The following is an 11,823-nucleotide window of genomic DNA, read 5'->3' on the forward strand; positions in this document are numbered from 1 at the left end:
CACACACACACACACACACTCACACACACACACACACACACGCACGCACACACACACACACACACACACACACTCACACACACACACACACTCTCTCACACACACACACACACTCACACACACACACACACACACACACACACACACACACACACACACACACACACACACACACCTCCCCCTAAGCCCACATCCATCTCTGTCTCCATCATACACACACACACACAGCTCTCACTCTGATACACACACACACACACACACACACAGCTCTCACTCTGATACACACACACACACACACACACACACACACACACACACACACACACACACACACACACACAGCTCTCACTCTGATACACACACACACAGCTCTCACTCTGATACACACACACACACACACACACACACACACACACACACACACACACACAGCTCTCACTCTGATACACACACACACACACACACACACACACACACACACAGCTCTCACTCTGATACACACACACATTATTTTTTTCCTTCTTGTACAGAACGAGTGGCATTTCTGCCGTGCTACAGCTCTGTCCTTTGGCACAGTTTCTACAAAAACAAAAAAAGCTACAGTGTGAGACACACGAGTCGATTAGGAAACGAATCACTTTGTCTTTAGCACTCGATGTACTCTGTTTTGCGTATTCTGGTGGTCGGGACAAATCGTTCATGATCTGATGTATTGTTTACGATAATCCATGTCGCATTTTGGGTTTTTACTTTATATTGTGAAAGCATCACGCTGAATCACTCACATCCCGTAATCCCACCTCAGAGACTTCCGAAATGTTACCATCGGGAAGATCCGTAAGACTCGCGCTTCATTTCTCTGAGCTATCAGTGCACATGGGTTTATGAGCTTGCAACTGGACTTACTGCTTTTAGCTTTGTTTTTAAATTCACTAATATTCACCAGTATCTGGAGCAAGTATTTAAGTCATTAAGTACTGGAATGTGGCTTAGTGGTTAGCACGTTCGCCTCACACCTCCAGGGTCGGGGGTTCGATTCCCGCCTCCGCCTTGTGTGTGTGGACTTTGCATGTTCTCCCCGTGCCTCGGGGGTTTCCTCCGGGTACTCCGGTTTCCTCCCCCGGTCCAAAGACATGCATGGTAGGTTGATTGGCATCTCTGGAAAATTGTCCGTAGTGTGTGTGTGTGAGTGAATGAGAGTGTGTGTGTGCCCTGTGATGGGTTGGCACTCCGTCCAGGGTGTATCCTGCCTCGATGCCCGATGACGCCTGAGATAGGCACAGGCTCCCCGTGACCCGAGAAGTTCGGATAAGCGGGAGTGAGTGAGTGAGTGAGTGAGTGAGTGAGTGAGTGAGTGAGTGAGTGAGTGAGTGAGTGAGTGAGTGAGTGAGTGAGTGAGTGAGTGAGTGAGTGAGTGAGTGAGTGAGTGAGTGAGTGAGTGAGTGAGTGAGTGAGTGAGTGAGTGAGTGAGTGAGTGAGTGAGTGAGTGATGTTCTCTGTAGTATCTAGAGGTATGAATCTATCTTTCTTTAAAAGAGAGAGAACAAAACCAACCTCTTATGTGTGTGAGTTTCTGTAACTGATCGCTGGAAGACATTCGGGACTAGAAAGGGGACTAGAATTGTTTTCTAACAAACAACCCGCAGCTTCTCTGTGTAGAAACACGAGCCCCATTGTTCACACACATCGCTGTCGGATCGGCGAGGGCTGACGTTAACCACGCTGACGAGCTCTGTCTGTCTCTCTTTAAAACTTTCCACAGTCGTCATCGTTGTCGTCATGGGCTTCGTCTCCTATTCGGGGAAAAAAAAAAAACATTCAGAATTATTTACTAATCCGAACGGTCCAGGAGACCGGACACGCCTTACAGAGCTTTGCGTATTTTTGCTTAATTTGTACGGTCTGGAATTGTCAAGCCGTGTTGATTTGACGTCACTTTCTGAAATTGAGGATATGGATGACACCATCCCGAGTTCCTGAGTAAGCGTTCCGAATCAAAGCCATGTTTTCTTTGGGTTTTTCCTACTTGGAGGTCGGAAATTTTGAGTCGTGAGTTACGAGTTAGATTCGATACACACAGTGTGCCATAACCTGTCTCTGATAAAAGCCAGACCTTTGGCAATTAGTACAACACAATACTCCTGTGTCCATAAAACAAAATGAGCACCAGGTGTACTTTCATTGCTATATATTTTTCTTCGGTTGCGTACATGGCTTGTATGTCATTACTAGGATTCCAGTTGTGTGATACAAATTACTGTAATCATGTCTGGTTTAACTGTCTAACTGGACTGTAAAGTAGTTTGTTAAGCGTCTGTATGAGCCGCACGTCTGTATGAGCCGTACATCTGTATGAGCTGTAAGTCTGTATGAGCTGTAAGTCTGTATGAGCTGTACGTCTGTATGAGCCGTAAGTCTGTATGAGCCGTACATCTGTATGAGCTGTAAGTCTGTATGAGCCGTACGTCTGTATGAGCTGTAAGTCTGTATGAGCTGTAAGTCTGTATGAGCTGTACGTCTGTATGAGCTGTACGTCTGTATGAGCTGTACGTCTGTATGAGCCGTACATCTGTATGAGCCGTAAGTCTGTATGAGCCGTACGTCTGTATGAGCCGTACGTCTGTATGAGCCGTACGTCTGTATGAGCCGTACGTCTGTATGAGCCATACGTATGTACGTCTGTATGAGCTGTAAGTCTGTATGAGCCGTAAGTCTGTATGAGCCGTACGTCTGTATGAGCCGTACGTATGTACGTCTGTATGAGCCGTAAGTCTGTATGAGCCGTAAGTCTGTATGAGCTGTACGTATGTACGTCTGTATGAGCCGTAAGTCTGTATGAGCCGCACGTCTGTATGAGCTGTACGTCTGTATGAGCCGTACATCTGTATGAGCTGTAAGTCTGTATGAGCCGTATGTCTGTATGAGCCGCACGTCTGTATGAGCCGCACGTCTGTATGAGCCGTAAGTCTGTATTAGCCGTATGTCTGTATGAGCCGTAAGTCTGTATGAGCCGTATGTCTGTATGAGCTGTACGTATGTACATCTGTATGAGCCGTAAGTCTGTATGAGCCGTACGTATGTACGTCTGTATGAGCCGTACGTCTGTATGAGCCGTACGTCTGTATGAGCCGCACGTCTGTATGAGCCGCACGTCTGTATGAGCCGCACGTATGTACGTCTGTATGAGCTGTAAGTCTGTATGAGCCGTACGTATGTACGTCTGTATGAGCTGTAAGTCTGTATGAGCTGTACGTCTGTATGAGCTGTAAGTCTGTATGAGCCGTACGTCTGTATGAGCTGTAAGTCTGTATGAGCCGTACGTCTGTATGAGCTGTAAGTCTGTATGAGCCGCACGACTGTATGAGCCGCACGTCTGTATGAGCCGCAAGTCTGTATGAGCCGTAAGTCTGTATGAGCCGCACGACTGTATGAGCCGCACGTCTGTATGAGCCGCACGTCTGTATGAGCCGCACGTCTGTATGAGCCGTAAGTCTGTATGAGCCGTACGTCTGTATGAGCCGCACGTCTGTATGAGCCGCACGTCTGTATGAGCCGCACGTCTGTATGAGCCGCACGTCTGTATGAGCCGCACGTCTGTATGAGCCGTAAGTCTGTATGAGCCGTAAGTCTGTATGAGCCGCACGTCTGTATGAGCCGCACGTCTGTATGAGCCGTACGTCTGTATGAGCCGTACGTATGTACGTCTAAATCCCCTCAGAGTCTGATCTAAATTGAATCCCCTCGTAGTCTGATCTAACCTGAATCCCCTCAGTGTCTGATCTAACCTGAATCCCCTCAGAGTCTGATCTAACCTGAATCCCCTCAGTGTCTGGTCTAACCTGAATCCCCTCAGTGTCTGATCTAACCTGAATCCCCTCAGTGTCTGATCTAAACTGAATCAGGACTCGGTTGTTCTTTCAGTGTGTTTTTTCCCTCTGTTGAGAATCTTACACTGAATTTTAGCGTTAGAGAGAAATCTGAGCTGCTTTTTAGATGTCTGATGAAACTCTATAAAATTCTTAAAGTCCAGAGTGTCTACTTTCATATGAGCTTCATATTAACATCCATAAGTCCAGATTTGCGTCCTGATCTAGTGACCAGACCATGTGGTGATTTAGTATTGTAGCTGATGCGTGTGTTAAACTGGAGGATATGAACGTATTGTTAGTTAGTTTGTTTTTTCATCAAGCGTACAGGAAAGACTTACGGTAGCTCTAAGGACTTCAGTACCTCAGTACTTCATGCTTATCAGTTAAACTGATCCAGCTGATAAACTCCCAGCTAACTGAAGTAAAAGATTGCCATCTAGTGAGAGGATGCAAGCCTGACTCTTGTCTAAGCTAACCTCTCTCTCTCTCCACAGCAACGGATCGGATGGCCGCCCTGCCACCGCGTACGGGTTTCGCCCAGACGAGCCGTTCTACCACCGAGTCTCCAGCTAGAGGAAAACGATCATCTCTCATACCTACAGTCCATTTCCACACCACGCTGAGTCCAGAATGAGATGTCCACCTTATTAAAAACCCCAGATCGCTTATGTATTCAGAGATTTGGAGATAAACGCAATCCTGTAACTCCTCCATAAACAGTGAGATACAGATTATGAGAAGTCCAGATGTCGTTATCATAGATTAAGATATAAACATCCAGATTATGAGAAACCCAGATTAAAATATTCAGATTAACAGGAGGTCAGGCGACATTTCGGATCTGATTAACTTCCAGGTTACGAGAAGTACAAATTAGTCCTGATCAAAGTACTTATAATATGAGATCTAAAAAAAATACATTTAGGATTTACAGATTATGAAAAGACCAGTTTAAGGTCTGGATTATAAATCATCCGAATGAGGCGATATACAGATTAGGATAAGCAGAGACGAGATCATTCATTCATCCAGTTCCGTCTTCATCCTGCTTTTCCTGGTGAGTTCCACAGCCTAGAGACCAGATTAAGATATTCATATTAACAGGAGTCCAGATTTCGATGAAACGACATCCAGGTAAAGAGGGGAATGAGGGGAATTAGAAAGGAATACATCCAGATTAGAATGAGGTCCAGATTATAACATTCAGGATTAAGTAGATCAAATTTCTCTTTCATTTCTGGAAGTTTCTTTGGGTGTTATTGAGCGTCACCGATACGGATTCTGAGTTTTGCTCACGTTAACCCGGTCGATCGTTTTTTCAGTGGTATTTTAGGATACTTATATTATGTATACAATTTCACTTTAGTCACTTTAATTGATCATTAGTTTGAACTGACTGCACTTTAATTTTTTATAGCATCAATACCACTGGAACTGTTTATTCAGTCTAGAGTATTTAACGTCTTTACGTTCATCTCGCCAAAATCGAGCATATTAAACATTAATACATTGTAAAAAGACTTAGTCACGAAATAAAACACTCTCTTTATCTTAACGATGACACAGAAAACAAGCTAATGGACTGTTATGTGGTTTGAAACACTAGCTAGCTAGATAATTAGTTTATATAATGTTAATGTAACCTTACTGATGTTACACTGATAGGCAAGTTCACGAACAACCGAGATAACATTGTGGGAAATGTAAAAAAAAAATGCCGATATGATATAATTATGATATAATTCGGATGAAAAGTCTTAGCAAATATTTGCTCATTAGCCTGTTGTATTAGCCTAGCATGTACATGTACACTACAGTGACTGACGGCATGAGCCATGTGGATACACCACCTTCCTTTGTAGCAGCAAATCAGACATTATGTTGGTCTTCCACTCTTTGTACTGATAACGTCAAGTAAATCTTTTCATGCTTATTTATTCCATTTCACTCTGTCACGGAAATGTTAGTGCTTTAAACGTAGCTATCACTTTCTCTATTTTTTTTATACAACTTTTCCTTTATCTACACTTGAATCACAACCTGTATTGTAGTCAGATGTTTTTAATTTAAGACGTTAACCTCCGACAGCACGACGATATAAACACGTTCCGACTGTAACATAAAGAATATATAAAGTCTCCCTGCAATGCGAAAGGAAACGTGTGAAAGTTAAATGTGAATAAATCTGTTCAACTGAAGTGGCTTTGAGTCGATTTCTTATAGAACCTGTCGAATTTAGAAAGAGGCTCGTTGTGTATCTGCGACTCGAATCAGAAGTCGAACTATTTCATGGACAATATTTATGCTGGTGTGGATTCAGTTTGAGGGTGTTTAAATATATATATTCATTCATTTTCTACCGCTTATCCGAGCTTCTCGGGTCACGGGGAGCCTGTGCCTATCTCAGGCGTCATCGGGCATCGAGGCAGGATACACCCTGGACGGAGTTCCAACCCATCACAGGGCACACACACACACTCTCATTCACTCTCACACACACACACTACGGACAATTTTCCAGAGATGCCAATCAACCTACCATGCATGTCTTTGGACCGGGGGAGGAAACCGGAGTACCCGGAGGAAACCCCCGAGGCACGGGGAGAACATGCAAACTCCACACACACAAGGCGGAGGCGGGAATCGAACCCCCAAACCTGGAGGTGTGAGGCAAACGTGCTAACCACTAAGCCACCGTGTCCCCCCGTAATATAACATAATTATCATAATTTCTAAATAGTGTCTCTTATTATTATTATTATTATTATTATTATTATTATTATTATTATTATTATTATTATAAATATAAAAATAAAAATGAATGTATTAATGTTCCAGTAAACGCCAATGAACACTGTAGCTATTTCTTAAAATTTTTTAAATAATTTTTTTATTACAATTTTTCTCAATTTTGTATATTAAAGCATATACATTGCTAGATTTAGTTTTTCTACATTTTCTATCATTTTGATCATCGATAATAATATTTCAGGGCTGAATATTAACATACAGTATACAGTTTTGTGTTCCAGCACATTTACAATCCAATATAAAAAAATAATGAATCCATGATTTCAGCTTGTAGAAAACTGGAGACGTAATCAGCGTCGTTTATAAGATTTGATGAGATTTAGGTTTGAAAGGTTGGTGTGTGACTGCGTTTGTTTGCTGATATATCAAAACGGTAATAAACAATATCACCAAACAGATTTATGAGCTTTTATTAAAACACATGTGAGATTATTAAACCTTTAAAATATTTTTTTTTACTCATTTCAAACTTGTATGCTTTTTTTATTTTTATTCTTATTTTCTTTGGAAGCATCTAAAGTACTTCCCAAATAAATAAAACACAAAGTGTCTAGTAATGGGTTAAAAAATTCCTTAATGTAGTTTTAAATCTAGAATTTTGTGTGATTCTAACTAAATAATGTTTAATTCAAGGATCTGGTGTTTTATAGCTGTAGATTTGTTTCTGTAGTGGTTTATTTGTTATAATTGTGAACTCATAATGCGACTTTTTATAGTTTTTTTTTTCATTATTATTATTATCATTATTATTATCATTACTATATCAGATGTGCTCACAGTCTTCAGAACAACCAAGCAGCTTTTACAGGATTTAACGGTTAATTCACGTCGTGTTCGTGTTTGATCAAATGACCGTGTTCTTAATAATTATATATAATTAGGGCTCGTGGAACAGGATTTTGGGATTTGAGCTCCGGCTCTGCTGTGTGCACCTCATTAGCAAATCGTGTTTAATAACATCTCAGATATCTTTATTTCAGATAATAAACCTGAAATAAAGCAAGAAGATCTTTAGATAGTGTAGGTTTTGTCGTAATTTAAGATCATATCAAATTAAATAAGAAACTTACATTTTTGTTTGACTCGTCTGATTGTTTTTTTTGGCCTTGAGTAGAGCTTCATTCCCCTGAGATCAGATTAAATGATTATCCCCTGAGGTGCAGGACGTTCTGAGTTTGTTCAGACTGTAAAATGAGCCGTTATGTACATAAAGGAAGTGTATAAAATATATAACGAAGGTCTGGTTTCCAGGCTATAAGTAGTTTTTGAAACTAATGTTTTGATCATCAGAAGCTTAAAAACTTTCGACTTTAGTGGAAATAATGTCTCGTCTCTTTGGTGCTCTTCTCGTTTGCTGCTTTTTGCCGTCTGTGGGTGAGTAACAGGGGGATGAGGGTTGGTTGGGGCAAAAGGTCAGTTTTAAGGTTATAAGTTACTAGACTTTGGTTTTTATCCACAGGGGTTCGTGGGGCTGTTGCAGTGGGTTCAGTATAATGGGATTGAAATGTCAATGTCACATTAAAACGAAATAAATAATATTGGTTACATTAGAAATACTTTAATTACTGAGTGAAATTAAAATCTTTAAAAATTTAATTTCCTTATTTGTAAGTCACTTTGGCTAAAAGCATCTGCTAAATAAATACATTTTAAATTTAATGTTAAAAAAAACATTTACGAAAGAGGTTAAGAATACAAAAATACTAATCATGGTAATAGATTATACACACCATTATAATTATATATATATATATATATATATATATATATATATATATATATATATAAATGATAATATAATTTACTCAATATTATATTACTCAATATTTTTAATATCATGTTACTTTGATGCCTGCGTTAAACAACAGCACCTTTACTGATTACTGCTGAAAGGTTTTAACACTACACCGAATTAAGCACATTTTAGTATTAAAATACGAATTACATAATTAATATAGTAGTTAGCTAATTAGTAGCATAATTAGTAACATAATTACTTGATATCAGCACTAATGCATTTTTTATTTTACTCACTTTTAGTGTTATTTATGAATTGATTGATTTATTTTTACGTCCCATCACAGTGCCGCTGTTCTGTTACAAGTGTGTGGTTCCTGCTGTCTCACCTATACCTCGGGACTGTATCCATATCCCTACGTTTTGTCCTACAGGACAGGGCTGTCTCTCCAGCAAGGCCACCGCACAGAAAGGTAACGCCACGCTACTGACCGCTGCACAGATTTATTACCTTTCACCTGCTGATTGCTGCTTATGTAGCTTTTAGTGTTTATCCTCACCTGAAATACCTGAAATCAGCTTTTGTCTGTAATGCATCTGCCCCCTTTAACAGCTTCATAGACTTATTTTCCTGTCAAGAACAATTAGAGCTTATTATAATAACGTCCGAGAAACATTGTGAATTTATTATTATTTATAATGTTTTCTCTAAAATTTTGAAGTATTTGCAAGTGCATTTATAGTAAGTAAGTAAGTAAAGTTTATTTATATGGCACCTTTCACAGATAAAATCACAAAGTGCTTTACAAAATATAACAACTTAAATGTACAATAAAACAATCTTACAAAGTAAAAAGAGAAATTTTTAGAGATGATAAAACTTAATACTACTACTACTACTACTACTACTACTACTACTACTACTACTACTAATAATAATAATAATAATAATAATAATGCATTTAATTTCATGGCACCTTTCAGAACACCCAAGGTCACCTTACAAGCAATATACAGGTCACTGCATAAAACAAAACACATAAACAAACAGCATATACATATAAAGTGCATTTAAGTCTTAATAAAACATGTTATAAGAAAGCCTGTATAAAAAGATAAGACTTAAGACACGTTTTAAAAGTCAACAAGCTCTCGCTATTGCAAACATCGAGGGGAAGAGAATTCCATAGGTGGGGGGAAACATAACTAAAAGATCTGGCACCCGTAGTAGTGAGTTGAATACGAGGTACCACAAGAGAATTTGAAAATGAAGATCTGAGTGCAGGTGAAGGAGTGTAAACCTGGAGAAGTTGAGTAAGGTATTGTGGTGCAAGGTTATGAAGTGCCTTATAAGTGAGTAGCAGGATTTTAAACTGAACTCTATATTTTACTGGAAGCCAATGCAATTGCTGGAGAACCGGAGAAATGTGATCAGTATAAGGTGTTCTAGGGAGAACACGAGCTGCTGAATTCTGAACCAGTTGAAGCTTATGCAGCAATTTGGAGGGAACACCTGTAAGAAGAGCATTGCAGTAGTCTATACATGAGGTGACTAGTGCGTGAATGAGAACTGCAGTATTATTATTAGGAAGAAAGGGACGGAGACGATTAATGTTGCGCAAATGGAAATATGCAATCCGTGTGATATTATTAATTCGAGCTTTAAAAGATAGTGTGCTATCCAAGATGGCACCCAAACTTTGAGAGGAACCTGAGAGGAAGGACAGATTGCAGTATTGTCGATATGTAAAGAGAAACAGTTAGATTTGGACACAACAGATCTAGTGCCAACAAGCAGAGCCTCATAAGGGGTCAACAGGTCAAAAATGTACCCAGGAGCATTCCCATGAAGGGCTTTATACAGTAAGTGAGGACCAAAATTTTAAAATCAATTCTATATTTGATTGGTAACCATTGAAGAGAGTATAAAACTGGTGTGATGTGAGATCTTCTGCTGGTTCCAGTTAAAAGCCTCGCTGCTTTTAACATAGATAGATTTAATCATAGTAAAAAAGTTCTATGCCTAAATGTAGTCTTTTCAATAAACAGTAATAAGTCTCTCTGTAAAGAAAATAGAAAGTCCTTCTGACTGATACGAAGCACAGACACCATAGAGACTCCTTCTTGGAACTTGGTTAATGGCATCCTTTTAATTAAAAATCTGTTGATAAAATATTATTACGAGTGAGTTAATACGAAACGACACCTTCTGACCAATCAGAATCCAGAATTCTGTAAAATCAGTACATTCTGAGTCAGTAAACGCATATTAAGCTATGAACTGGTTAATTTAAAGCCTTTCTAAGCACACAAGCTCCTGTAGAAGTGTGTAAGATGATTAGCTTTACAATTTTTTTGTCCACAGGTGACATTCAGGTGGTCCTGCGTGAAAAGAGTTGTTCACTCCCAGCCATGTGTGGGGTCACCGGACACAAGGTCGTAATGGGTTTAAACTTCACCTATACCACCGAGTGCTGCGAGTCAAACCTGTGTAACGGATCTGCTGTCCCCAGGAGCGTCTTTTCCATCAGCACCCTGCTCTGTCTTCTTCTTCCGCTTGTATTTTTCATCTGAACTTTTTGTACTAAGAAAGTCAATGTCAGAATGTAGAGATGTACCAGTTCTTTAGCGAGCACCTGAGACGGTCATGACTATCACTTACTTACCAGATGCCACCATCTTGTGGTCAAATGTTGAAACACAGTCACAGTGACACCATTTCCTTGCATTTGAGCTACCTTTAGATTTAGATACCAGTTCGGCTGGCAAAAACATATACAAACAGTAATCAGTAGTCTGCTGAACATTTACACATGGGGATGTGGTAGCCTAGTGGCTAAGGTGTTGGGTTACCAATTGGAAGGTTGTGAGTTCAATTCCTATGTCCACCAACCTGCCAATGCTGGGCCCCTGAGCAAGGCCCTTAACCCTCAATTGTATAAAAATGAGATAAAAATGTAAGTCGCTTTAAAATAAGGGCATCTGCTAAATGCTGTAAATGTACACAATAATTATAATGATACTATAACTACAGTCAGTTCCTTTTAGACATTAAATCCTACTTTCACTGCATTAATGTATTATTCTTATATGTGTCACCGAATTGGCCTCTTATCGTTGTAGTTGTTCTCAATTTAGGAGATTTTATATCACTGTCGAATTCTGTTTTTATTTAACATTTATGGAAGGATTCTTCGGTGTCAGTCGGAGGTCAAGTTCGAACTTTAAGACTCTTTTGTCTGGAGATGGAGAGATAAAAACAGAGGTGGGTGAAGGACAGACTGTTTATAGTTCTCCTTAAACAAGTCAGAACAGGAATTAACTTGACATTTCAGGACAATAAATACAACTATAAACATTAATTAATAAACAAAGTGTGATGTTTCATGATTAAATTAATTAATTA

At 39.5% G+C, this 11,823-nt stretch overlaps 2 protein-coding genes across 2 annotated transcripts in view; both read left to right on the forward strand.

The window, feature by feature from the left end:
* The window catches only part of LOC113661714 (kinesin-associated protein 3-like), a 28,869-nt gene extending 22,802 nt beyond the window's left edge, over nucleotides 1-6,067 (forward strand). Inside the window, exon 20 of the mRNA XM_027176141.2 lies at nucleotides 4,364-6,067. Within this exon, the coding sequence (XP_027031942.2) occupies nucleotides 4,364-4,442 (79 nt within the window). The 3' untranslated portion in view covers nucleotides 4,443-6,067. The remainder of the gene's footprint in view (nucleotides 1-4,363) is intronic.
* Nucleotides 6,068-7,202: 1,135 nt separating this feature from the next.
* Nucleotides 7,203-11,675, forward strand: lypc (ly6 domain containing, pigment cell). The gene is made up of 3 exons (XM_047821032.1): nucleotides 7,203-8,054; nucleotides 8,765-8,890; nucleotides 10,783-11,675. The coding sequence occupies exons 1-3, from the start codon at nucleotides 8,003-8,005 to the stop codon at nucleotides 10,989-10,991; spliced, it is 387 nt and encodes a 128-aa protein (XP_047676988.1). The 5' UTR covers nucleotides 7,203-8,002; the 3' UTR covers nucleotides 10,992-11,675.
* The last annotated feature ends 148 nt before the right edge of the window (nucleotides 11,676-11,823 follow it).

The sequence above is a fragment of the Tachysurus fulvidraco genome, chromosome 11 (genome assembly GCF_022655615.1).
Source record: "Tachysurus fulvidraco isolate hzauxx_2018 chromosome 11, HZAU_PFXX_2.0, whole genome shotgun sequence".
Taxonomy (NCBI): Eukaryota; Metazoa; Chordata; class Actinopteri; order Siluriformes; family Bagridae; genus Tachysurus; species Tachysurus fulvidraco.

Bases quoted from the DNA above. Each gene is read 5' to 3' on its own strand.
- lypc (XM_047821032.1), top strand. From the start codon at position 8,003: ATGTCTCGTCTCTTTGGTGCTCTTCTCGTTTGCTGCTTTTTGCCGTCT. The intron at 8,055-8,764 runs GTGAGTAACAGG...GTCCCATCACAG, and splicing joins CTGCTTTTTGCCGTCTGTGG to TGCCGCTGTTCTGTTACAAG. The intron at 8,891-10,782 runs GTAACGCCACGC...TTTTGTCCACAG, and splicing joins CAAGGCCACCGCACAGAAAG to GTGACATTCAGGTGGTCCTG.